The 27,750-nt window shown below is 41.1% G+C and overlaps 1 protein-coding gene across 3 annotated transcripts in view; it reads right to left on the reverse strand.

The window, feature by feature from the left end:
- The window catches only part of LOC117422899 (ubiquitin carboxyl-terminal hydrolase 43-like), a 77,029-nt gene that overhangs the window by 8,204 nt on the left and 41,075 nt on the right, over nucleotides 1-27,750 (reverse strand). For all 3 annotated transcript variants that reach the window (XM_034038132.3, XM_034038131.3, XM_058989752.1), the window contains 6 exons: nucleotides 26,474-26,566; nucleotides 20,798-20,933; nucleotides 17,845-17,989; nucleotides 10,196-10,358; nucleotides 6,620-6,731; nucleotides 164-267 (listed from right to left, as the gene is read on the reverse strand). In XM_034038132.3, the coding sequence (XP_033894023.3) occupies nucleotides 164-267; nucleotides 6,620-6,731; nucleotides 10,196-10,358; nucleotides 17,845-17,989; nucleotides 20,798-20,933; nucleotides 26,474-26,566 (753 nt within the window). The remainder of the gene's footprint in view (nucleotides 1-163; nucleotides 268-6,619; nucleotides 6,732-10,195; nucleotides 10,359-17,844; nucleotides 17,990-20,797; nucleotides 20,934-26,473; nucleotides 26,567-27,750) is intronic.

Below are 27,750 nucleotides of genomic sequence, written 5' to 3' on the forward strand. Positions count from 1 at the left end.
AGAAGCAAAGAACTTAATTCCGGATTCAATCAGATTGCACTCCCTTCTAATGGATTTATCACACACTGAGCAGCATCATCTGCCAGAGCAAAACACTGTTTCATTTTGCATTGCAATATTCGCTCAACCTCTCCTTCAACCCTTTCAAAAGTTTGTGTCCTACCTGTCCACTGCGGGGTGGTAGAGAGGCTGGCTGTCCTGGGGGGAGAGGTAGCTGCAAGTGATGGATCCTCCCACCACACGGATTCGGAACAGAACCCCAACATTCTAGAACAGGAACAAAGAAAAAGTGTGTGAACCAAGAATGTGTGAACCAAGAATGTGTGAACCAAGAATGTGTGAACCAAGAATGGGCCAACCACCCCCCCATAGATTGTATTTATTTGAAACCACTGACTTTATTTAGTAGAGTGGCATCTATGTTTTTAAATACTGTTTTGCTCCAGGTAAATAAACCCTTTAATAATGATACAACTCCAAATACTGTGAGTTAATGAATTTTTTAACTCAGTGCACAGAACAAAGCTGACAAAACACAATTGTTAATTATACTTAAACTAAAGCCAGTTTCAAGACTCGCAGGATATTGCTCATGTATTAGTAGAATAGAGAAAGCACACCACAGATTCGAATGCTTAAAAACTGACTGACTGGGTGGACAATCCCATTAAGAGATTATTTTCTGATGAATAATATGAAACAGCTCCCTAAAGCTTTTTCTATTTCATATCTTACAAAGAGAAAGAACCAGGCCGGATATGTAAATTGCAAAAGAAAAAAAAAAGGGGGGACAGAATTAAGTAGTAGAAAGCAAAGCCGACTCTTGTAATAATCTAGATTGATCATGTACAAAATTCTAATTTGCTGTGTGAGGTGTTTCTTAGGCTCCAGGAGTCACATGTCTCCATCAGTGATAGCTGACTTTTGTTTGAAAAGAATGAATTATTTTTAAACGATTTAATTAACCTTCTTCGGTACTTGGGGCGTTATTTGTTATTTCAAAACGTAGTCAGATAGTTTTTTTAGATTTTTTTTTAGTGGTCGTCAATAGTTTTCTTTTTTTATCATTTTCTCCCAATTTAGAATAGCCAATTATTTTTAGGCTCAGCTCACTGCTACCAGCCCCCGTGCTGACAAGGGAACAGCGAAGACGAACACAGGACAGCTGCTCAGTGCAGGTAGTTTGGATCTCCAGTGAATCTCAAAGCAAGCTCCAAGCCAGGTAAAGGTACATTTAGAGAAAACTGACAACTCAGTACTGGAGCAACAGAACTTTAAATGACATTTGAAAGTTATTTAATCCCACCAATCTGCTATTTAAAATCCCTCCTAGTTAATCATCTGAATCGCAGGATAATCACCCATATGGGTCCAGGGCAGAGCAGAGATGCTACCCAAGAAACTGCATCAAAGGTAGTGCATGTGATGGGCTTTGCAGTCTAAAACGATAGCCTTTTAAAAGTGCCAGCGCTGCCTCACCAGAGTGTCTGCACTCAGCTTTGCTCTCCAGTTCTAGCCCTGTCAGGGGACTTTGAATTGTGAAAGGAACATCTCCATATTCACACACACTGCTAACCATTACTGGCATACAGTACAACGTCGCATATCTGACCCCCTGTGGACTGGGTATAGGCGGACATGTGAAAAAGTCGGATTTGCGAACATCTATAGAAAAAGCATTTGCACATCCATAAATAGGTTAGTTAACAAAAACACCACACAAACTGCTCTAAACATGGGGACATTATTGCTTTAAAAGTAAGCAAACGTAAACAAGATTAATTAGGCTACAAATACACAGTGTTGCTATGCGCTTTGATATAAGCCATCTCCATGCAAAACTTTTTAAAAACAAAAAATACAAAACAAATGGTAAATGTACAGTAACCTGCAACTGATGGCTTCTTTCTTAACTCTAGAAGTCCCTGCCTCCCTGGTTCTGCTTTTTTAAGATCTCTGGTACTTTGCGCTTTTTCTTGATATTGCCAACAACCGATAAGCAGCTCAGTTTGAATATTGCTTCGGCTATTTTAAACAAATGGCCAGTAAGCATTGCGTTTATGATGCTTGCTTTGTTTAATTCAAATGCATTTAAAAGCTACAACAACATGCTGCCAACATCTGCAAGTGTGCGCTCCATCATATAAACACATTGTACAAAAAAAAGCTTTCTCGACTGGTGTATTGAAACGTCACTGCTACACGCAGCTGACTGACACACGCACACAGCCCATCTCTCTTAAAGGGGAATGCACCAAAAGGCTGATTGCTATAACGCTTTCTTTCTGTTTCCATTGTGGAAGCTGCATTTGCTGCCAATGCCATTACTCTCGTAGCCTACTTTTAATATTTATTTATTTATTTATTTATTTAACAAGGCGATTAATTGATAAGAACGGTTATGTGACAGTCGGATATGTGACGTTCCACTGTATTCTGACAACTCCCTGCTGCTGCAAGTCCAACCTCTCCCAGCAGGGTCACCATAACAAACTTCATTTAAGGCAGTACTGTAATGCTCGGCTGTGATTTAAGGTAGTATTGTAACTAATGGGCACCAAAGGCGGCCTGGATGCAGCTTAAAAACACAAGTAAACTAAAAATGATTTACTAAGTGTGAATCAGCATTTTTAAATACTGTAACTTGTGAGTTATAGCTTCGTGATTAGGGGTCTGTGTGCTTAGAAATATATAATAGAGAAACAAGCTCCATAACTACATAATTAAATCATGCACATCACCACCACAGACATGATGTTTCCCAATAGCTGTGTCTGAGGTGGCTGTACTCCCTCTGATCCATTAGATAATAGTTTTCAGCATCTGTGTAATAGTTTGCTTAATTCCAGGAAGGTGGCCTTCATCTAAAACTGAGTGGCTCATCCAGACAACCGCATCCCGGTTTTCAAGGTGCAGGCAAACCGAATTACGCTATGTGAAGCAGCATCTTTAAATGGAACAGCAAAAACCATGCAATTCCTCCTTCTCTCCTTCTCAGCTGGTTCTCTTGTGCCCAAAGCAGGCAGTCCACAGATCCAACCTTGTGTATTAACCTACTTCCATAACAGATTGCAAAAGAAAAGCCTGCATCAAGACAGGGTGTGATCCATACAAAGGATGCAATTTACACGCTGGCTGGCATCCACAGTGAAAACACAGCCTTGATGACCTCTCGTCTGAGGCGATCTGTAATTAATGATACTGGGGGAAATTAGACTTCTGGTTTTTACTCAAGACCGACAGGCTGAAAACTAGAGGGACTTGGTAGCAGGTCACTGGCACAGAATCACCCGAGCATGGCAAGCGAGGAGCTGCCATACTGCGGTGCCAGCTGTCCTTCTTCACGGAAAAAATCTGAAACAGTTCCAGAGAGCAGCACTGCAGCTCAGGCTTAGAAACCAGCGTGCCACTTGAGCTTCAGTGACAGGTGTACTTTAGTCGGCTGGTGCCGAGTTCAAGAACGGAGGGCCCTAGCTGTCACTCACTTTTACAAGCCCCGGCCTTCCCATCTGGCTGGGAAATTCTTTAAACCGTGTTACTAAATCCCTGGGATTATTTTCTTTACTCTCTCGTACACAAGCCAATGAAACCGACAGAGGCAGAAGGGTAATTAATCTAGTTTCGGCGTGCTATCAGCATACGGAAAACAGCAATCCAACGGAATGCTTTCCGACTCATTCCTTATTAGTGGACTGGCAGCTACATTATCTATCGCGTCATCTTGGGTTCCCCTGGCTGTGGTGGCAGCTTCCGCTGTTAACTAGGACAGGGGACTGACCCCTGAAGATAACTGAATGTCTACAAATTTTAATTAAACACAATTTAGATAGGCTTTTCAACAGGCACTCCAGAAATTCATTTAACACTTGCCTGCAACAAAACACAGGGCATGACGTGGCACACCTTGGTTTAAGATGTCTATCTGTATGTGGGTGTGAATTGAACTTGATCCATACACAGCAACTTATTCAAACATACTAGTCATACAGCATAGTAAATGATGGGAAGCAGCGTAGAAACCATAAGAAAGCATGGTGAATACAGCTGGGGAAATCAACACTGATAGACTTTCCTCTGTGACTGATAATCAGTGAATCGTGCATGTCTTTTTGCAGAGTTTCTCTGTGTGAATGTAACAGGTTAAATGGGTTCATTGTTGTCATTTAGTTGTGTTCAGACAGTTCCCTTAACAAGCATTATAAACTGTTCACATCAACCATTTGTGTAACATTCAGTAGCAATCATGGTTGCTCATTTCAGATATGTAAAAAGTATGACGTTTGCAAATAATCAATGTCTGGTTTATCAGCGTATCAGGTTTAATGCCCGATAAACTGCAGATTAGGAGAAGGGAGACTGCCGTCGCGGTGGGGTGTCTAAATATAAACCTTTCATTTCAAAAACTGTCAGGCTACTTGGTTTCATATCGGAGCTGACAGATGAAGAACGAGAACAGGAGCTCTAATGTGTGCTCACAGTGAAATCCTGTTACTGCATTCTCTGCTCTGTGCAGGCTGCCCGGTCTTTTAGTCCTCTTCCAAGACGCTCTACTTAGGGGAAGATGGCTGTGGCAGTGCACGCAACGTAGACCTGCCTGGTGCGTGGAAATGTGCCGGCACAGAGAGCTATCTGTTTGAAGAGAGACACCCGTAGGGATGGAGCTCCGTGGTGTGTAACATACCCTCCACGTTTATACATGTCTAACATTGCATAATCACTTAACAGAAATCATCAGGTGCCTCTCAGTCAATCAAAGGGCCCGATTCCTGAACATTCCAGCAACGTTACTCTAGTCGAATAACCTAAAACAAAAAAATGTATTTCCCACTTTACTTTGCCCTAAAGAACATTTATAATAAGTTAATACTGTAAGCCCAGGCGACTCTTACGGTATAGGAGTGTTATCTCAATCGCACTTTTAGAAAACTACTAAACTAATCTTTGTTGCATTAATTAGCTTCTTAAGGCACACAGTACATGATGCATGCTTTGTTTTTCAAAGGCTGCTTAAGAACAATATAAAACCCTTCACATAATCACACACTCACACAGACACAAAAGAATCCTGCACATTGCCTCTTGTTCATCATGTCGATTTTGCATATTTTGTAAAGCTGCACAGTTCTGTGCGTCTCCAGCATACCGCCAGGTTCACGGTTTGCTTGGTATTTTAATCGAGTCCTTAGACTAATAGGGTAGAACGAAAGTGGATTGTTCTCTGAAAACAGCGCCCACAGATCCTTTGACGGGCACCCGCAAAAGTCTAGAAAAGGATCCTGTGCTGTAACCAAGTTTCAATTTTCAATTTTCATTTTTGTCGCTGACGGCTCACGATTATGATTTATAAACAAACGATTATGATATATAAACAAACCAGAATTCGTCTATTTTTTTTTTTTAATTGTTAAACTTTTTTTTTCATCATTTTAATGTGTTCTTGAAATTCTTACTTCCAGGTTTTTTGCAACAACAAATTAGTAAGGTAAGTTCAAATCTAAATTGAAATTACAGTCAAGCAATGATGACAGAAAGATTTGTAATACAGTGGAATCTGATTTTAGCTGGTCTTTAATGCTGACAAGGTAAAAGTAGAACCAATAGAACCGTGTTGCTCTCCTGAGTATAACAATACAAACATTCAAATAAAAGCATTTTGTACAGCTATTGTGTACAATGCATCTCTATAAATAATAGATAATAATTCATACCGATAACTTATTTAACAGCATGTGTGTCACATGTGCAACAGAAGCTTCATTCTGAAGTTTCACAGGGACAATAACCTTTGACAGCTCATGTAATTCAGTGAACAGCAAAGTGAATTTGTAACTCATTTCCCCTGCAGCGGTTTCAGCTCAGCACTGAATAGGACGCACTGATATTCAATTGCTTTTGACATGCTAGCACAGTAGTATTTAGCCCAAATGTTGCTCCTGAGCCGATTTTGTTGAAAAGTGCTGATTAAACAATTCACAGATATCCGCTGATATCAGCTAGGGTGAGAAGAGCAATCGATTGTCGTGATTTTATCCATAATTTGTTTAGTCTTGATTTTGTATTGTACTGCTCAGCGCCACTGCTATCGAGCTCTCGTTCTTCTCTCTTTCTTACAAACATGTCCTATAGAGATGCAGGGGCAGCGGGTGTTCAGTTCCAGGTAGTTAAACTGGGCATCGGATAATGAGATCTATTGTGGGAGAGAGCAGTGGTATGGCTTTAATTTAAAAAGCAACCAAGTGGAAACAAGGCTGAGAAAAAAAGGAAAAATAGGGTAAGAGAGAGAGAGAGAGAAAGAACAAGCTAGTAGGGAGACAGTCACAGCTAATGGGAGTTAAAGCATGACTTAATCGAGATTGTTAGCCAATGGCTGGAAATGTAATTATTGTCCGAACTTACTGCCTGCACCACACTACTCACTAGGGATGCTGAAGCTCATCAATTAATTGATCTTCATAGCTTTTATTTTGCGAGTCTTGATTCAACAGCGATATAACCAGGAATCACAGCATATTATTAAAAACGAAACTTGAAAACATGGACATATCTCCAAGCTTGTCAATCGTAAGACCTGTAGAAAAAGAAGCCAGTAAAATGATTTGAAGCTCCCTGTAAAACATACCTGCGTCTGTGCCTCGCTTATCATCAGATAATACATTTTGCTGAGTATGCATTGCTGTAGCTGGTCCCAGGAGATTGCTCTGTCTTCTCTCATGAGGAAAGGCGGGCCGAACCTGGAACAGAAAAAAACAAACACTTATTACACATTTCTGCTTCTTAGATGTGCCTTCATAAATCACTGTTATAACAGGGTTTATAATTTAATGGAGCAATAGAATGTTTCTGTGCACTGAGCAAAATGACTGATTTTTACAAGCATGCCTCAGTTAGCACATGACAAACTCTTAATTTCCATTCCGTGTGGTCTGATAATCTTTGCTGGTCCCATTTTCAAGTATGTTTACAGGTAGGTACAGGTATTATACAATATAATAAGTTGCATACATGTGCTAGTGGTTTAAAACCCTATTGAAAACCAGTACGAAATCACCTAAGCTAAAAGCTTGACTTTCCACAGGAAAGAATATGAAAAAAATGAAGCTATTATCCAGATTCTGTATCTCCATCTACATACAGTAATATCTCAGTAAGGCTCCCTGTATTTATCACTTTGACAAGCTACATTTCATTGTGGTTTTCCTATTAAAATATATTATAGTCAAAGAGAGCACTAAAAAAAAAAATGTTAATGATGATGGACAGCATGCTTCGACAGCAAAGACTGATGGGCTATGCAGACACTAAACGTGAATCAGATCTGAATGCAGCTGCACTAAATTAACTTTAAATGCTTTTTGTGGGACTCCTACTGTCACTACAGGCCCCCCGTCGCTGGACTTGATTCGAGTAAACATTTCAAATGCAATTTAATCACACACGAACAGCCTCATCAGCTCATTAGCAAACTTCGACTCTCACGATCGGTGCACATCCTGCATGCAAATCTTACTTTGCAAGTTTTCAAACGGTCTTTTTATTTATTCATTTCTGTGTTTTTTTGTTCATTCATGTATTTATTTTATTCTCTCACTTATCCTACCTCCTCCCCTCCACGCAGACACACACTTTCGCAGTCTCCCAAAAGCTTTTTGTTAGAGGCTGATCAAAAGTTAAATGCTGTAGCTGGAGGAGATACAAAAATAATTGGCAAGGAAAGTAAGATTAATGAGGCAGACTGGCTTAATGATTTGGACTGGAGTGAAGAATGCAAGCCCTGTTGTGTTTAGAGGTGTGAAGGACACTCAGACTCAGGTGGTGGTCTGTGGCAGTTTTACTTGGGGCTGTGTACCAATGACACAGAGCAACAGGTTCAGTGTCAATCAATCATGAGGAAGTACAATGAGAAACTATGTTAAGGGAAAGAGGGGATTGAAGTCTATAAAGTCAAATGGTATAGATAACGTTAACTCAAGACACTACTTCAAATTTAGCAGAGAGAAGAACAAGAGGGCATGAATGCAAGCTGAGCAAAAGTGTGTTTAGAACAGAAGGAAGCCATTTTTAAAAAAAAAAATTCACAGTTATAAATGCATGGAAGAGCCTACCAGGTGACGTAGTAGGATCTAAAACTCCGGGATCATTTAAAAAAAAGACTGCTTTTAAACAAGGGAGGACCTCTGATGGGCCGCATGGCCTTTTCTAATGTTCTTATGTTCTAAGTTTTTTGCTTATTCCTTCCATCTTATCAGTGAAGGCATTAGTTTGAATTACGGACCTGTACACAAAAGCTGCCAGTCTGGTCTGTATTTACTTCTCTTTTATGAAACCATAATCAACTAACGCCAAACAACTCAGTGCTTTCATTTCCCTGAAGCACACTGAAGTTGTTTCTTTCTTGCTTTTTCTAAGTTTAGTATTAAAGGTTAAACAACAATAATAAAGCACAATAACCCAGTTTAATTCCACTACAAAAAACCCTCCCAGTTTCCTGGGACCAGCGTGCTTGCAAGGCTGCAGTTGTGCTGCTCTGCGACCTCAGATTCACAGCGCCGGGGCAGTTTGGTCTCATTAGCCAGTGTATGAATATTGAAGATTGTTCAAACGAGCAGTCTCGGACTGCCAGCAGTTAAGGCCATTGAATCTGGCTGCAGGAATACTCTGAACCAGAGACTGAGGTTTACAATAAAAGAACAGCATCACAGTACTCCAGAGGAAGAAGAGGAAGAGGAAGAGGAAGAAGAAGTCGTCAGAAACAACGCTGGGAAAAATCCTTGTTCAAAAGGATGTCATTCCATTTGAAACATAATCAAATCAATGAAATAACAGATTACAAATCTCTGAAATATATTGTTTGTTTACGTACATTCCTTAAAGTTTTGTGAATCTGAAAACCAAACTGTGACATGACTATGATAATGCCAGCCAACTTAAGACACAGGCAGTAGTGTAGTCGAGGGTAAAAGTGGGTAAAAGGAGTTTGGGGAATATGGAGTTTACCCGCTTCTTATGAAAGGAATAGAGTTTACTCCCTCCTACTCTATTGTGATAAACAAATCCTGGCTTTATCATGGGTTAAAGCCGAGGCATAATCCAATTTATTATATCAAGTGACTCGGGCGCATTTAACGATGGGCAGAATCCCTTCCGATTAACCTTTAACCCCCAATTCTGCACGACCACCACACCTGACATGCCCATAATCTACTAAGGGAGTCTCTACACACCCTTGGTGCCTCCCATGCCACTGCCTGGGCCTGGAATTCCAAAAAGTTTAATTTACCCTCTTCTTTTACCATTACACAATGGTCACAGGTCAAGGTATAGGGATGCTGTTGGATGTATAACATGTAGTGTTTTTTCTACCAGTAGAAATGTTGTTCCGCACGTCACAGTGAGAGGGGTTAAGCTGTAGTGAAATTCAGAGAGCACGTGCTATCTATTTAATAAAAGACAATAAGGAAAACTCCTGGCACTGTCAGCTTCTCAGCTCAACAACTCAAGGCAGTGAAATATTCAGCCTGCCAGGAGCGGTGCAGCCGCTCTGACAGCTGTGTGATTCAAGGGGAGCTGTCAGTCCCCTGGTCTCGAGCTAGGCAAGGCAGCCTGCATCTTATTCATATGTCTCATATTGCTCCTGCAGCATTCAGGTACTTTCGACATTGGAATTGAACCTTTTTTTTGTCACCTAAAATGCCTAAAGATCAACAGCATTTATTTGAACAGAGATATTCTCAAATCTAAAAACGCACTGTATGAACTTATAACAGTGTGCGCTTTTGTGCCGGGCTCCCCAGCGCAAAATGCATTGAAGAAAACCGCTTCAAATTTTCACCCCGTTGCTTTCATTTCCAGGAGTTCCGGCTAACAGTGTAAACTGATCCATTTGGAAACCGACAGCACCAGTGTTATGCATTTACCATAGTTTACCATGGTTTGCCTTGTTTATTAGTGTGCTTTACCATACCTCACTATTCTTTACAATGCTTACCTCTGCTTTGTTACACTTTGCTATGCTTTCACTGTGGTAAACTTAACTAAACTAAACAAAGGTTTTGGGAATTCTGTGCACGGAATGACATCGACACGGAGGATTTTCTTGAAATAAGTTTAATGGAGTAAACGCTTTGTGAATAGGGACCTGCATGAGTTGCATCATCAATGAGCAGGGGCAGTGGTCCTGGGGACGCACTGTGATTACCTGACCGCTTGCTCTCCCGACCCTGCCGCGTTGCAGATGAGAAGCAGAACCTTCCCAGAGCTGCTGTGGTTCAGGAACTCCGAGGATAAAGTGCCCGTGGGAGGTAATCTTTGCCCTTCAGGACCGGAGGAATAAGGGGATGAGGGCAGGCTGTGATGGTAACCTGGAAAGGAAGAAAGAACAGTAAGCTAGGGTTTAGTGTGCTGAACAGGGGGGCAGACCAAAACGAATCCTGGTACAGGTGCTCCCTGCAACAGGTGATGGAATGCATTCTTCAGTAAATCCTTATTGCTAAGACTACAATGACGTTGTGTGTGCGACACATACACTAGTATGACATTCCACATAGAACAAATATGGTAATTCTAATTAAAATAAAGGCAGTGTAGCCCTCACTTTTTTAACTGAAAAACTTTATCGTCTGTGGTATCTGTGTCATCTGATTATTTAAAAAATTGCTGCAATTAATCAAAGACATTAACACAGAGAATGAAAGAAAAAAAAGATGAGTACAGATATGCATCTCTACACAAGCATATTTCTAACATTATCCAAGGGTTTAATTAAAAGTTCTTGTCTTGCCTCACAAGGTAATTAATCACTGCCATCGCATTGTGTCATGCTTATATCTTCAGATCGCAAGGGTTCCGCTTGATATTGGCTGTGTAATTAGTAATGTATTCTGCTAGATCAGGGCTTTCTCTGATCAGACACAAGCCACACCACTCCAATGAGAATCACTGCTCCTCCACAGAGCTGCACACACCACTCCAATGAGAATCACTGCTCCTCCACAGAGCTGCACACACCACTCCAATGAGAATCACTGCTCCTCCACAGAGCTGCACACACCACTCCAATGAGAATCACTGCTCCCCCACAGAGCTGCACACACCACTCCAATGAGAATCACTGCTCCACAGAGCTGCACACACCACTCCAATGAGAATCACTGCTCCCCCACAGAGCTGCACACACCACTCCAATGAGAATCACTGCTCCACAGAGCTGCACACACCACTCCAATGAGAATCACTGCTCCACAGAGCTGCACACACCACCCAGTCCTGTACAGAGGCTTGGTTCTTGAACAACTCCCTTTACCAAAGCGGTCAGGCCAGCAATCTGAGCAACCGGGCACCTGCTGGAGTGATTCTCAGAACAGATCAGAGCACCAGTATTACAGTAATCCAGAGGCCACACTGTAGCTCTTTAATATCGTGTTCACATGACTTAAACAGTGTGCGACTTGATTGCAATTCACTTCATTCAGAATCACGTTTTCAACACCTGATGATTGCTCATGATATGGGTAGTGTGAGTCGGGTATTAGTGATCACGGCCCAGCCAAATCCAGACAAAACTATTGACCTAAAACAGTTCAGAGCAGATGTAGCATTTGGGTTAGGGTTAGGGTTAGCGTTGGGTTTAGGGTTTTGTGTTTGTGTTATAATTAGGGCTAGGGTGCCTTTCAGTATAGGATGAAAGCTGACCTCCAAGAGGCACAAGCCACCTGGGAACCCATGACAAAGATTAACTAATTGTTTCTTGTTTCTGTGAGCTGTCCTTTATGGGCAAAGGGAGGTACAATAGCTCCTATGGTTTTATTTTAGTTTGTTTAATCCAAATTACCGATTTCAATGGCCTTCGCTTACCTGGTAGTCTACAGTGCTGAGCTATTCTCCCTGCTGAAATGAGATACACCTGTGGGGTTTTAAGCAGAACCTTGAATCTAAATATACTGTTATTACAATGTAAAGGAGTGCATAATATTGAACTCTAACTAAAGCTGGGACTATCTGAAGTGTAGCAAAACATAGCCTGGTAAATCACTGAAAAGAACGGTAAAGGTAAGATATTTTATTTGATGTGCAATGAACAAAATGCTTTCAGCGTGTTACGAAATTCTACCACATACTGTACAGAAGCTGCAAAAAAATAAATCATAAATGAAACAAGATGTTCAATTTAAGATCAGCCTGTCCTGTTTATTTAAGGTCACTAATATGTATTTGGCTTTCAAGATAAGACTGCTGCTATCAGGCAGCAATGGTGCTTCTTTGAAACAACAGACAGGACCTGTACTTGATGCACAGAAGTGGCACTGAGCCATCCGAGAAGAAGATAATTATGCGTGTAATCCAAACGCTTCAAGGGCAATAAAATAGAACCTGCTATTTTTCAAAACGCTGGCGTCAGAACCTCGATACACACAGAGCTTCTCTCTAAATTACAGCCTCCAATTAGAGGACATATCTTGTATCTAGCAATACTAGGAAAAGAAACACACTGGCTGAAATGGAAACTGGCATCTACGCTGTGTAGAAAACCACTCCGGTGCTATTTTTGGGAGTAGAGTCCCAACACTGTTTCAGCTGTGTGTGGGTGCATGCATGCGTGTGTGCGTGTGCGTGCTTGTGTAGTGTTCTTTAGGAGGGTTTCTTATACAGTAACAACACACATTAAAGTGCATGTTGAGTGTAGCTATGAGCACAAATACAATCATTTGATCATACCAGCAGTTACAAAGATAGGTACATGATTTTTTTTTCTTTCCAATAGTACTGTCACATACTTTATTAGGAGACAAGTTAGGTATTTTATTGCATTTGTGTTTATTAGAAATTATTTCAAATAATGTATGAACCTTACGAAAATCTGAGACAAAAAGCAGTAGATTTTCTTCTTCCTGTTTTATTGTTTGCTTGTGTCATGGCTGTGGCTGGCAGACACGGCAGGCCTGATGCAATTTGTAAAGCGTGTTGACAAGGAATTCATTTGGAAGCATTACTCATGCATCAGCCTGACGAGGTCATAATGAAAATGCAGAGCTGCCAGACCCTGCCATACACAGAAAGCTGTTTTTCTCTGTTGCAAATCCCAACATGCATCAAGGCTAAATTTCTTTTAATAAAATATTGATGTCTTATTTTGCCTTATCCCACATGTCGCATGAATATGTTAGTGCTTACTCTCCCGCTCAACCAGTGCCCTTAGAATACTACTGAGGACAAAACCCAGCGTCTCTCTATCAAGAATGGGTTACAACCTCAGGGCTTCATCTGAATTATGAAAGGAAAAAAAAAAACAACATTAATAATAGACAACTGCAGGAAATAACTTGTTTACAGGGCAGTTTAAGTTTTGTAACATTTTAAAATCCCATCCCATCTCAGCAAATAATAAAAAAAGGTGTAGAACAAAATTTAAAAACTTGCAATCCTTGAAAAGCTATTAAAATACACGGCCAGTAAAGTTTCCTTCAAAGTTCTGACAGCTTCCATCCTCCCTGCTTCAGCCTGACTGATTTGCTTCTCTCAGACTTTCCCCAGACTGACACAGCCTGTCTGTGTAATCTCCAGCCCACATCAGCAATCCATTCCAGACAATTAATGGACAGATAGCTCGTGCATAATCTAATCTGGCCTGCTGAGCACCAAGTCTGAGGACAGAGGGAAGTGACAATGATTAACCAAAAAAATAGTAAAGTTTTGGAAAAAGTTACTGAAGAATTTCCCTTCGTTTCGATGATTAAGAAACTCATTCCACGTTCAAAATGAAGAGCCCCTCCCCCCTCCGTCTAAAATATATATTTTTTGTCAAGAACCCTGCAGCAAATGTTGTGTAAAAATCTACTTTTCGGATAACGTCAGCAGCCCGCTAGAACCAACCCTAAGAGTCCACCACCATCTGCCGCATTTTTCATTTACGCCCAAATGAATCTTCCCGAGGATGAATTAAAACAACCAGCTTTAAATTTCCCAGAGGACAAGAGTAATCGCTTCAGCTGAAACAGGAGGTACAGGATCTCTGTCAGCACAACACTGCCAATAAACCGAGCAGAAAGCAAACCCTTATCTAGATCTGAGCCCCCATTCCTTGGGGGAGCACAGTGGAGGAATTTCTAATCAAAATGAACAAAACCTGGAAAGGAGCTCAAATGTACAAACTTATATCTTTGATGTCTAAAATAAAAACCTTCTACAAATACAGTATAGTTTTGATTTTCTTCTGTGTCCCGTCTTATTCTTTAAATAGTCCAAGAAGGAGTGTGTTGGACATGATTCTTGGACCACCTTGGACCTCATTACTACATTAAAGACTGTAGTATATTCTAGGAAATAATTTGGTACTGGTCTGAAAGTTTATTCATGCTAGTCAGATCCAGTAACATTCTGCTTTTGTACAGAAACATCCCTTGAAACATGTGTTGTGCCGATACAAGTGAGTTTTAAGTCAAAAAGGTTTTGAGACAAAATCTAGCCCCCCTTGGTCAGGTTGCCTTTCCTCCCTCCCCTTCAGGACCCAGGCCTGGATCCCAGGCACGCTGGCAGCATGGCAGGTAATGTTTGGTTTCGCTAATCTTAATTCCTGATGGACGCTGGCGTGGGAAACATCTGTTTCCTCAGAGGCATTGATCTGTAGACTAGAATGTCAGGTTCACACCAATTATTATACAGAGAGGCTTGCAAGTAGAGCAGTCCATACGGTGCAGGAGCACACCTGTCTATGCACTGAGACAGAAGAAATGCTGTCACTTGAAAATGGGGCTGTTTGCCATGTTTACCCCAACTTTCTTTTTTTTTTTTTTTTTTACTAAATCTCTATTCTTGAACAGTCAGCTGTCTCCTCTTCAAATATATGTATGTGATTTAGATGGGCCAGCCATGGCGCAAGGGTACCCAATTGTAATTATTTACTACCAATGCAGTAATTTTACCCCTCTGCCATTTTGAGTGCCAAGAATGTTTTTTTGTATAAAAGGTCGGATCTGCTGATAACAGCAATTTCATCTACTCCCTATTGGATATTATTAATAGCACTGCCATATGGGTCTGCTTTTCAACAGAAGAAGAAAATTGATTTATTATTGATGTATTTATTTTTTCAAAATTGGTAAATGCAAAATTGGTATAAGCTGCACTTTAGACTTTACATTGCAGTTTACTACTCTGCAGCATCACAGAGATTCCAACTCTCTGCAGACTTGAAGAGTGTGGCTGCTTTTCTTGGTGAGAAAAAGGCAAGCTGTATACTAGATGGCATCACATTCTTAGCCTAGTTTTATAGCCAGCTGAACCTGGGTTCAACAAGTGCTGAACCAGTGCCAGTGTGATGGAAACATGCCAACAAGGGTACACATGAATAAAGTGACCTAAAATATATGGCATTTCCAGTTTAAGTTCTAATACTTTCAAATAGTTCACCAGTCAAGACGATAAACACATCCACAGCAGCAAGCGCATTGACTCTCAAAACACGACAGCAAGCTGTCCTGGATTTCCCCAGTCCCCCCTCTCCAAAGAGCGATGTAGCTGAACTGCAATGGGGATTGAATGGTTCTTACTACAGGGAAATGGTGTGAAAAGGGCATCTACCATGAAAGCCATTGGTATAATGTTAGAAAATATATTTTGACCATGCAACGGTATAGCAATGGAACCAAAACACACGGGAAGTGCATTGTATCCATGATACCGTATCAGATCCAGTATACCAGCATATTGCATCAAGCCCACTGAGCCTTTGCTGGAAGTTCTCTTGTAAAAGGTTATATGCAATACTATTATAATGGTACCCCAATTGTATTTTTCACAGTTAGCTCAACACAGCATGTGCTGCTTCTGCTCGCAAGCTTATTGAGATCAGTTGCTACTGTCTCTCGGGCAGTGTTTCATTACACGCTGCTTCATCGTTACAAAAAAAAAAAAAAATAAAAAAATAAAAAAATCTTCTGAACAAATTCTTTGGAGCTGATGTAATAACCACACATTCTAAGATTGGCCCAGGGACATTAGCTCGCCTTCTGCAAACAGTACTTTTATTTCTTTCAAAGATAATCTTCCATTTCACAAGTTGGCTCTGCTGTTCAAGGCAAATCTCTATTGAGATTTCTAAAAGATGAATGTGGGGATTTTTCTATTTATTGAAAACAAAGCAAAGATTGTGCCAGCCCCTGATTATCCACATTTATTATTCCCTGCCTCCATATCAGACTCATGTGTGTGGTTAAGAAAGAAACAAGCAGGTATTAAATAAGATATCTGGTATGGCACTAGATTAAATAAAGCTCTCAGTTGTCTTGCTGTCCTGGTAATCTGTAACTATTTCACTTGGTCATTCACCTCACTGGCTGCAAAACACGTCAGTCATTAGCGGAAGCAGCTGGTTGGTTAACGACACAAGATAAGGTGAAATGATGAAGGAAGTGCAAGACTACCTGAAAGTAAGGCTTGAAAACTGAGCTTTCTTAAACATAGCCGAGTACCACGTCAGATCTTTCATAACTGCACATTTGAGGCCAACATAGCGAATGGAAGTATGTGACAGGTAAGATTCATGGAATTATTTCAGTGTCAGCTACAACTTTAAAAGGGAAAGAAAAATATAAAACATGATCACAGAATATTACTGTGATTATAACATCAGTTTTAGACCCTATAAATGTATATAAGGCATGTTGTATTATTACAGTATAGTATAATAAACTTTAAGGGCACATGCAATACTCCTTTAAATATGGATGCGCAGGAATGAATGACATTTCTGGACCACAGCAGAAGATGCACTATTGTGCAATCACTCTGGTGTGCCAGTCACAAGACTAGAGTGCTCTTTGAAAGCAGCGGGGTTACTGCAGTGATAATGATTAGAATTGAAGCCGCTTACTCTTTCAAATGCTCTTTAAAAATGTGTTTCTGGAAAGGGTTAATATTTTGCTCTGAAGAGGTTGTTTAATTTCATAGTGCTAGAACTGAACCAGTGGCGTTGTTTTTGTACCGTTTTAAAAGTGTCTCCTTTTAGCAAAATCCACCATTTCTGCCTCCTCTGCATCTTTATGGTGTCATGTATAACCTCTCATTGCTGTAAATAGGTTAAGTGGAGTGCACAGACGATTGAAAGAATGCAGTATACTGAGGGGAGGGTCATTATATTTCTACATTTCAAGCACAATTACCATGGCACTTGTTTTCAAAGAGGCCCAGTTTTTTTGTTGCTTTGGGGGACACATCCATAGTTACAATGACCTCATCTTTCGTTTGAGAGATTTCCCAATTGTGTTTAAAAGATACAAATACCTTGAATACAGATGCTAGTCACAGTGAAGGTTGAACTGTATGCTAAGGCTTTGAAAGTGAACAGGGCTTCATTCAAGTAACTGATTAGCCTCACAGTACATCCTTTTATGTTTCACTCAGTGTTGAAAGTCTCAAGATGGGTGGTCTCCTGTCATAACAGTCTCTAGCCTGGCCATTGTTTAAGTTTTAGTTACATAGTAAATGGTAACACCCGCCACAGCGCCTGTTCTATATCAAATATTTTATTTTATTTGATTTCAATACTGATTTTCTCCCCAGTTTAGAATGTCCAATTATTTTTTCCCATCATAGAAGTAATTCCCCACTCAGATCAGGAGAACTGAAGGTTCAGAACTCACTAGGCGCCTGGCTGGTAGGGTCTGCTGTGAGGAGGAGAAACAGTACCTTTCGGTTTTGCTTCCCTAAATCACAGGAGTGCCAGAATCCCCAGCGAAGACGGATGAATTACACAGCCAGGACGCAAACCTTACCAGAAGAGCCACTCAGGGATCCCCTAAATGAAAGGTTAAGAGATTCAGAAAGGATTTTCTTTTTTCACACTGGCAGTACCTGAGACCCGGGCGGACCCTCCCCTGCTGACAATAGGGGGCGCCTGGAACGCGTAGATGTTGTCACTCTCAGCTATGCTGGTAAGCTCCTCCTCATTGAAGAACGAGCGCTGGAACCCCGTGGAGTAGACCTCTGTCAGAATCACCTGGGAGACACAACACCAATTAAAAACCAGGGACCCTGCCACAGACATGCAATCACAGACCAGACATAGCAATCTGAGTCACAATCACAAAGCAATAAACTAAATACAAAATTGCTACCTTTGTGAGCAACACAATAAATACTTTGGAGGAAAAAACCACAGCTGGGTTAGGTAAGGAACTGGGTGGGACAATGTGTTTTCACCGTCTGCACCTTCACATCAGGGTCAATGGTTAAACCTTCCAATTCCAATTATTTTAAGAGACATAATCATTTTTTTTTGGTTGTACAACTGCTTTCAACTCAAAGCCAATTTAACTGACTAACAATGATTTCAATTTAATGTAATTTGTCGCCACTGTGAAAAGATCATTTTAACAGAATACTGCTAATTGCAATTTTGGTCAACGATGTGTTGGAAGCAATTAAAAGGGAATTGGAAATGGAATTAAAAACCAGGAATTGACCCCAACCCTGCTTGTGACTCGTTTCAATTGGGCCAAGGGATTTGATCCCAGGCCTCCGGAAGAAAAAGCCATGAAAGTCTAGTGAATAAGACGACTACACCCCTTCACCACCCCTCTAAATGTATGCTTCTAACCCGTGACCTCATGGTTCAAAGTTCAACATGCTACCAATCAGCCAGAAAGGAACTTGGAATGTTGATCCAGTGACCCGCACCCCGTGAACTAGCATTCCGAACTGGGCGCTGGCACCTGCTAACTAACTAGCTTCAGATTATTTCTCGGTCATGCAAGGAAGGAAAACCCATTGACGAGACACTGAACTGTAAAAGACAATCAGACACGAAGCCAGATTGAAATCAAACCCGAGAACAAGCATCATCCATTTCCCCCTGACAGGCATGCTCCGGTGAATTGTAAAGCATTTCCACAAAATGCTATTTAATGTGGTTTAGGGATGAAGAAGTCACATGCTCTGAATGTATTTAAAATAGCGCTCCGAGATGATCCGGCTCTGGCAATGATCGATGGTTGCCTTGCTGCACTATTTAACAGGGCAGGGCTGTTAGCCGCATAGCCATCTCCGTCTGATCTGCCCAGAACAAAGAAGGAAGACAGTTCTGAAAGGATTATGGAGATATATTCAGAGTAATCAGCATTGTACTTTCGAACTGCAAGAAAGCGCATAATAATGTATTTCAAATCCTGCTCTGGAGAATGCTAAATGACTGTGGCAGTGAGTTTCAAGCCATAAAGCCGGGAAGCAGTTAGGAGCGGTTTCACACTTTGGCGCATTTGTCATTTGGTTATATTTTGAGGTTATTATCTTTTGGGAGAAAAATAAATGAAATGTGGGGGTGAGATACCTTCTGTTTCCACTAGAGGGTGATCTCTTCAAGTTTGTGCTGAGACACCCAGAGAAGCCCACCCTGGCCAAAGCTACACCAGAACATCTGAGTGGCAGCCTTAAACTTTATCAGACCGGCAATGGGCTTTGTAAAAACTTTACATGTGTTTTTTCTTTCTCTTTTAAATAAAGATGATTTATAGAAATGATGTATAATTAACCATTTTTAAAATTCTAAATTAAACATGATTTTTTTTTTTTTTTTTTTTTAACCCGCTTGACACTGAAAATATTCCAGACAGGAGAAAGTAATTTCCCATGTCCAGAAAACCATCAATTTATCACTGACCAGTCATCGGCTAACAACAGGAGACCAAAGAAAATGCAGAGTTCTTTTCCACTGTTCCTGTTTGTTCACCAGGTTAAGCACTTACACACTGTAAGATGTCATTATGATAGACACCACCCTTCAACCCAGTACCTTGTGGGTAGACATGCTTAGCAATAATTACAGTGGGGCTCGTAGGGTGACATGCTTGTAGAAAGATGAGGGAACATAATGACATGCATATAGGCCACTTAGAAGTGGCGCTGAGCAAACTATCAATAATCCGCTGGGAGAGATTCAGGAAGTGACAGCAAATAAAGGAGCAACCAGAGAGAGAGACCAGGAATTAGGATAATAATCAGAATGAACACATTTGTCTTTCTGGTCTTCCGTTCTGCAGTTGTCTACACAGTTTTACTTAGAACGTACCCCAGAGAGCCATCCAAACTTAGTCAGAAATGTACTTATCCAATGACGGAAATCATACAAAATTAAGTTTGGAAGACAGCTCCAAATGGCCCTTATATTCATGGGAGGGTCTGTTTTCAGGTTAAACAATCTGTCAGTTTGAATTCAATTCAATACTGTAATTACTATAATACATTATTATATAAATACAAGACAATACAATCTATTTCTCTGAATTACCACTTACAATGGAAGAAGAGACCTTTGACTTATTGGGAGATAACAGGTAATCTAAAACAGTAACAGCTCATAAAAATCAATACAAATACAATTTAAATAGAACATCTTTTCGGGAAACAACGACCAAGTTTCTACCAACTGAAGCCAAACAGCTGAAGCTATAACTTTATAAGCAGTAAGCAAGGAGACCAGAGCACCAGGGCGATCACTTCACAACTTCAAGGGCTGTGCTGAAATAGGAAGCAGACACGCCTGCACAAGGCGAGAACCAGAGCTGACAGCGAACCAACAGCGGACTAACAGAGACGACTGTCAGCGAGAATTAGACCAAATGGAACTGTGGAGGAAAAGGCAGGACAGGAAACCTGAGCTATCCAAAAACAACACCTAAAAGGACAGGAGCTATGCTTTTACAAAGTGTGAGGGTTGAGGAAGATGTATAATTCATGGTGATCACTCAGTGTCCCCGCCAATGCGTTCCCATGTTGTTTACTGATGCATCTCGACACTGTCATGCCATACCTGCTCAGGAGTGATCTTTCCCTCCATGGACACCATCTCTCGGAGAGAAGCCACCGTGCCAAAGAGAGGGACAGCCAGGCCGATCCGCAGGTAGCGCTGGCCTTTGGTGTGGAAGACCAAGGTGATGTACAGGGGCCTGAAAGAAAATAAAGGAGATGGGAAACTAACGTTAATAAAATATACAGTGCATCAGGGGTGTCCAATCCCTGTCCTGGAGGGCAATTCCACTCCAGGTTTAACAGGTAACATGAGATCATGAACGACTTCAGGGTCTGGATTGAGGTTTCATTGGTTCAATTTAGAACACGGTTGAAACAAAGACCAGGAGTGGAAGGATTAACTTTGGACACCTATGCTGTATATTAATGGTGTCATCCTTGTCATAAAACCCCTCAGTTCCAGGTAATTTCTGACATATTTATCACATTAGCAGCAATGCTGATTCCTCGTAAACCACCCTTGCTTTTTTCGTTATGACAATGATTTATGAGCCAGGATGTATGAATAAAAATATCAAAACAAGAGGGACTGCATTGAATGTTTTTTTTTTTCTGTGAAACGCACAAAGCGGCATACCGCAAAGGAACCGCATTTCTTTTGAACTCTGCAGGGGGGATTCTGTAGCCCATTAAGACACGCAAGGAAGGTTCACTGTAATGTGCCTCTCTCTGAAGCACGCTCACTGCCTGTGCTCTCAAGGACGGCTGGCTCTGTGATGAAGGCATCCTGCTCTAATCTGAGATGTTTCCATTCCAAAAATCTAAATCCCAGCAGGAATCTGCCTGACATCCACTTTGACGCTTTCACCTCCGCTGTGTGCTGCTGCAGCTTGGGAGCATTCATTACTGTCATTGCAGATTGAAATCGTTCCCAATTTAAAAAAAAAAAAAAAAAAAAAAACTGCAGCAAAAGTCACCCGTCCACTGCGCACACACTTTAAACAGGTGCGTAGCAGAAAAGCCATTCTTAAAATCGTCTTGTGAACCAAAGGGAGTCCTCAGTTAACTCAATTAGCACCTGTCAGTGTTCTCAGGTGTAATCCCAAGAGCTTTTAAAATCTTGCTCCTTACTAGGAGGGATCTTCTACAGCACATTGGATTCGTACCTTCTTCGCTGGGCTAAAAAAACTAAGTGAAATCCTGTCGAAGAGAAGGTTATCTTGGATTCCATTGTTTAGTTCTATGGGTAGGGATTAGGTGTGGGGTACATGGTGCCCCACAAATCACACACAAGTCAAGGCGAAACTTATAACAATAAACTTGGACCAAGGCATTATGCCAATTTATGATCAAGTGCTTAACGTGAACAAAAGCATGAATTAGTAATGGATTTAAAAGATAAACATTTTTATAAAACTTTTAAAAACTCGTTTTTGTAGAAGTAGCACTGCCTACGACACATAATTCAATGTTGCACAGGATGGCACACAGGGAAATCATTTGAGTGAAAGGTATCCAAGAGGCAACAAATAGCAGAACTGAACATATAGCAGTTTTAAAAAGGAATGCATGTGAGAAATGGTTTAGGTGCTACATAGACACCATCTTCAGTGTACTTCCAGTGAAGGGAGGGGACGTTCAGAAAACACACATTTTAACAGCTGCCCTTCTTGGAGGAAATGCTGCTGCAGTGCATCATTTTTAGAGCAATGCATCAATAGTGATTAGATCAGGAACTGGCCCCTTCATTCATTCATTCTGCGGCTCTCAGGCTCCTGAGACAGCATGGGGCAGGTGCAGTGTGATATCAGGAAAATGGAACTGATACCTTGATATTCCAGTAATTACAGTAGAAGGAATTATCTAGTATAGCAACTCTTACCACGTAGCAGAGAATCTAAACTTTTCAACCGTGCTGCATTGCATGCTATATTTCTGGGGATGTGCACACGGTCCGGTTTTGGAAATTTGTTTTGGGTTCATTAGATAAAATGAAATAAAGCAGGGAAAATGTATAGTGTGTTTCAGCCCACCCAAACCCCAAGAAAGAGACAACATGTTGAGGGTTTGAATCAAATCCAGAATACCCCACAAATTCGGTATGGTGCTACATGCAAGGTTCGGATTTGTGCACACGCAAACTGGCAACATGTTTGCCCTTTAAAGTTATATAAAATACAACAGGGATTAGGATAGGTCCTGCATGATATAGCTTTCCTTTTGGTACAAAGACAAGCCCTTGCAGGCAATGCAAACTCATTGCAACTTCAGACAAGGTCAGGCAGTAACACCTCTGTACCCCACAAAGACAGCGACTGACACTTTCCAGTACTTCTTAGTAGGATAGCCAAAACCAAGCCATTTTAAAGTTACGGTTGCTTGGCTGCCTCTATCTGCTGTGAGTTTGGATTGTGTATTCTCTAGATCATGCATTCCGATCAGAAAACCTTTGTGATAACAGACAAGAGCAGGGTCAGCTCTTACTGCTGGTCTTGGGTCACCGTGTGTCACACTGCAATACAGAGTCTATCGTAGTGCACGACCACAACTGCCTTGCTTTGCAAGCGTAAAACAAGCCTTACACTGAAATGCAAGGTGAAGGGGTTAAAACAATGGAGAAAACGTGACTCGGTAACATATTAATGTACAATAGTATTCTACTGTATATATAACTTTAATTTTGCAGATTTATTTTTTTCCTTAGCTTTTATCATGACTATTGGAACGACACTAAACAGGGTTTAAATTGCCCTATTTCTTTTGAAGTCATTTTCAAACAGGGAGGGAATGTTGATACCAAATAAGGAATACAGTCAATTTTCAAACTGTCCCGTGAGGTTTTAAAAGTCCTTGTTTCAGAACATGGCTACCCTTTGAGAAAGTGTTGAAAATACCTGCTCTATTGCTGTTTCCTGTAATTTTATCAGGATAACAGAATCACCAATTGGAAGATTTGGGGATCCCCTTTATAAAATGTCTGTTTTGCTTCCTTCTCTGTATCAGTGTGTCATGTACTGAATAAGCTTGGACTGCTGGCAGCAGTGGTAGATACAGTAAATGCCTGCTGGACTCATTTCAATCAGGGAGCCAGCTTGTGTCCTCATATAATAGCAAAAACATCCTTTGAATTCAGAAGAGCTGTATAACAACACGGTTGTGTTTCCGGAGGAAGCAGTGTGTGTAGAGCAGGCCAGACTATAAACAGAACGCAGTAAACACACACATCGAGAGATGCTATTTTGGTGCAGAACTGTACATGCATTTGGGAGGTGGCAGATTTAAAAATAACTCCTTGGCTCATCAGTCTGGGACGGAATTCAGACCTCAGACGAAGCAGCCCGAACGTTGTTCAAAAGCAGGCTAATGAGTATCAGGAATAATCTGTCGTGTAAATACAAAGCTAACAGGCAGCAGTTTGTAAAATCCCCTTCCATTATTAAAAGCCATCTCATCTTATTTTAACTATACTGCTTAGTTTAAACACTGGCAAGTGATAAACAGCTCACACAATGGGCTTGTTATGCAATGACATTCATGGCATTTGTGTCTGCAAGCGCTTGGAGACTGTGGTCCCATCCCAGATGCTAAACAAGGACCCTTGTTAACATTCATATCTTGCTGGCTTGCAATGAGCTTGCCTGGAGATCATAACTGGCAGGACTTTATGTATGCATTTATTTATTTATTTATTTATGTGATGTGACGATTAGAGCTTTCACTTGTGAAGGTCCCACGTACTCATTTTGTATCACGTGGTTTGAATCAAATGAGGAAGTCGGCAATTAGGATTCTCCAGGAAAGCTCAAAACAGCTCAAAGCCACATACAGACCGATCTACAAAAGCATGCCATTAACATTAGCAGAGGGACCCAGAACCGCTCGGAATGACAGTGAACAGTAAGGAAAAGTAGAAAAATCGATTAAATTGACATTTGAAGTTACCCACTCTTTAATTATGTATGCACTCCCTTATAAAACAACACCAAGCATATATACAGTGTACACTGCTGTGCTACCGACTAACAATGCTTCCAACACATTGTTAATATTGTTTTTTGTTTTTTTTTTGGTTACGATCCATATACCATTCTGTTCTGAATATGCATGCCTATCGCCATGCGTTTCCTAAGAGGCAGATCTCCTTATTCATTCCAGTCTAAATGAATGGAGGCAGAACACTATCCCACTGAACCACTCAGTCCTCACTACAGTAAACAGTGCAAGCACAGTCTGGAAAGGTCAGCCTCATTCTGAGAGTGGTGTAATGCAGCTTCCACTGACAATATGTTTGTGTGTCTCTCAAACAACTCCCCCTTGTGTTCATCTTTAACCGCGGTTCACATGGGTGCATTGACATTTGTTTCAAGTTTTATTACAATGAGGGATGATAGGAATGGGAGCCAAGGGATCCTACTGCATTATCAGCCCCCCTCCCTCTCCTTTAACCTTAGTTTGGAAGAGAGTTCAGTCTGGTTCATACTTCAATTTTGCAACCATTTCAGAGGTTGATTTCTAGTCTCTCGAGTCGTAGGACTGTCTGACAATCAAGGTAGACTGATCGCCAGAGAAGAACTCTAGCTTGTCGTCCACACACACACAGGTGTCTGTGCTGGGAGGGGAGCTGGAAGAGCAGGAGCTGCAGGGCTGGGTCTAGGCTCCTCATGGCACTGGTTCTGAGACACAGTGGGTGGAGCAGCTGCCCTCTGTTGACTCCCTGTCTTCGGAATGTTCCAGTTAAACTTCTCAACCTTCCATAATGTCTGTGAATGTGGCATGGTCCCAGCCCACAACACTAGTTTACATTAACACCATTACTCAGAGTAACACAGAGCCCCACCCTCCCTCTCGCTCCGTAATGCAGTGGGTGCGTTGGATGTGGCCTGACAGAAGTTTGTAGAAATGGAGTAGGGGTGTGTGTGTGTGTTTCTGGAACAGGTTCTGTCAGCTCAGGAATAGTTAGGGTAAGTACAGTTTTACTGACCAGTGCACACACTTACACTGTTAGGAGTAGAGAATAAATGAGGCATTGCTATATAAAAACGAGAAGAAATGCAATGACCTAGACACTGACAGCAGGTTGTAAAGCATGCTGTATTGGCCAGAGAAACACTAAGGATGCTAAGCTGGATAGATTTCCCCTTAAGGATGCACTTTATTTGTCTTTAACTACCCTGACAGTGTTTGAGAATGTAAGTGTGATTAATGTTAAATGCCATTACTGATCCATTTCATCCATTACCTGCCTTCCTGTTAGTTTTACTCTGTACTGTATTGCTAAAGCCAGCACCCAGGCTTTGACAGTTCTGGCCTTGGGAATTTTCCTGCTAAATAATTCTTAACCCCCACCAATCCCCCTTCCCGGAAATTGGTCTCCTTCGCTCCAGACTTTAGGGAGCTCTAGCGCAGTGGTGTAGTCCAGCCAGAACGCGCCGGAACATCATTCCGGTACTCACATAATAGGCAAGCTAAGTCACATGACCCACATCTCCTGCACAACTGTCTGAATCGGTTAGTACTCCTTTTGATGCATTAGGAACTTCTTCTATTACTTCTTCAAGAAGGCTAAAATGAAATGCTGACGAAGGCGACAGCAACAGAGCATCTACAAACACAAACGAAGCTGGAGAAAGACACTTTGTGGAAATACTTGTAGAAGTAACGCATTACCTATTATATGTGTTACTAGAAGTTCAGTTCAGTGGCGTTCCGGTACCTCCAGTGAATAAGTATACTGTACCTGGTCTGCCTCAGGGGGATGGGCAGGGAGATACACAGGAAAGGATCAAAGGTGTTGCTCTGTTTAAGGCAGTGAGGGCAGGTCAGTGACGACCTGGAGAAAAAAAAAAACAAACAAGGGGTCAGTTCAGCAAAATCAGGGACTCAGTAAAGACAGAAATAAAGGATTGCTTCGACAGTCACAAATCCATCTCTTTAGAACATCTCTAGTTTATAGACCAGACATTTTTTTGATATGCTTTTTTGTACTTTTAATAAGAATTGCATCTAAATAGCACACAGAGAAAACCTCTATATCCGAATGAATCGGATTCAGGGTTTCAGAATATAAATTCTAGAAGCCTACCCTAGGATTACATTTGAATTATGCCGCTGCTATCCCAATAGCTGCTTGTAGATGTTTTATTTTGTTGTTGCTTTTTTCACGCATTGCTAGCTTTAAATAATTGCACATAGTTTTTTTTAATTGTTTGGCACATCTTACAAGCTGCTACAAGGAGGATTACAATGCAATCTCGAGTATGTATGATAAATGAGAGGAACCTGGCTGACAACCCGACAGGTTTCCTGGGGGCTGTTGGGATGGCAGAGGCGTTCCTCAAATTTCACATAATCTATTTTCTTTTTTTTTTTTTAAACTATGTGTAATTTCAAAGAGCTCCTTGTATAACTCATGCTGTCTGGCAGACACACCTGTAAATTGAACAGTTCAAGTCCGTGAGGAGCTGGTCTCATAAATGTATTTGCAATGACTTCTCTGTTGTGGTGCAGTGCATTGCTGCCCAACCCTTTACTGGCTCCGGCAAAGTGAATTTACAAAGAACAATGGGAATTTGAACTTGCACATTAATCCGTAGCTTAGTTACATTAATGACTGGTTTCACTGGTTTCGTCCGCTTGGCACATGTTATTTTAGGTGAGGTAGTCCAAGATTAGTGCTAATCGGGGTCTATGATATACCAATAAAGAAAAGCTGATCACAGAATCCGAAATTGAACGTGCAAATTAACACACACTTGTACTGCTTCTCAGAATGATGAAAACCTATTACAAGTCAAGTCTGTTTATCATGCAGAGTATAACAACGTGTTGTAATGTAGATGCTGCAGAAAAGTTACAGAGCTATAATATGTTCATAATTGAATGTAGTTCGATGGCTCGAGAAACAAATCAAACACAATTAGAGACATCTAGATAGATAGATTGAAAGCAGTACTCATAAGAGCAATGACTTATTTATATTGAGTACTGGAATGGGAAAATTGCAGATAATTGCAC

Source organism: Acipenser ruthenus, chromosome 17, assembly GCF_902713425.1.
Source record: "Acipenser ruthenus chromosome 17, fAciRut3.2 maternal haplotype, whole genome shotgun sequence".
NCBI classification, from domain to species: Eukaryota; Metazoa; Chordata; class Actinopteri; order Acipenseriformes; family Acipenseridae; genus Acipenser; species Acipenser ruthenus.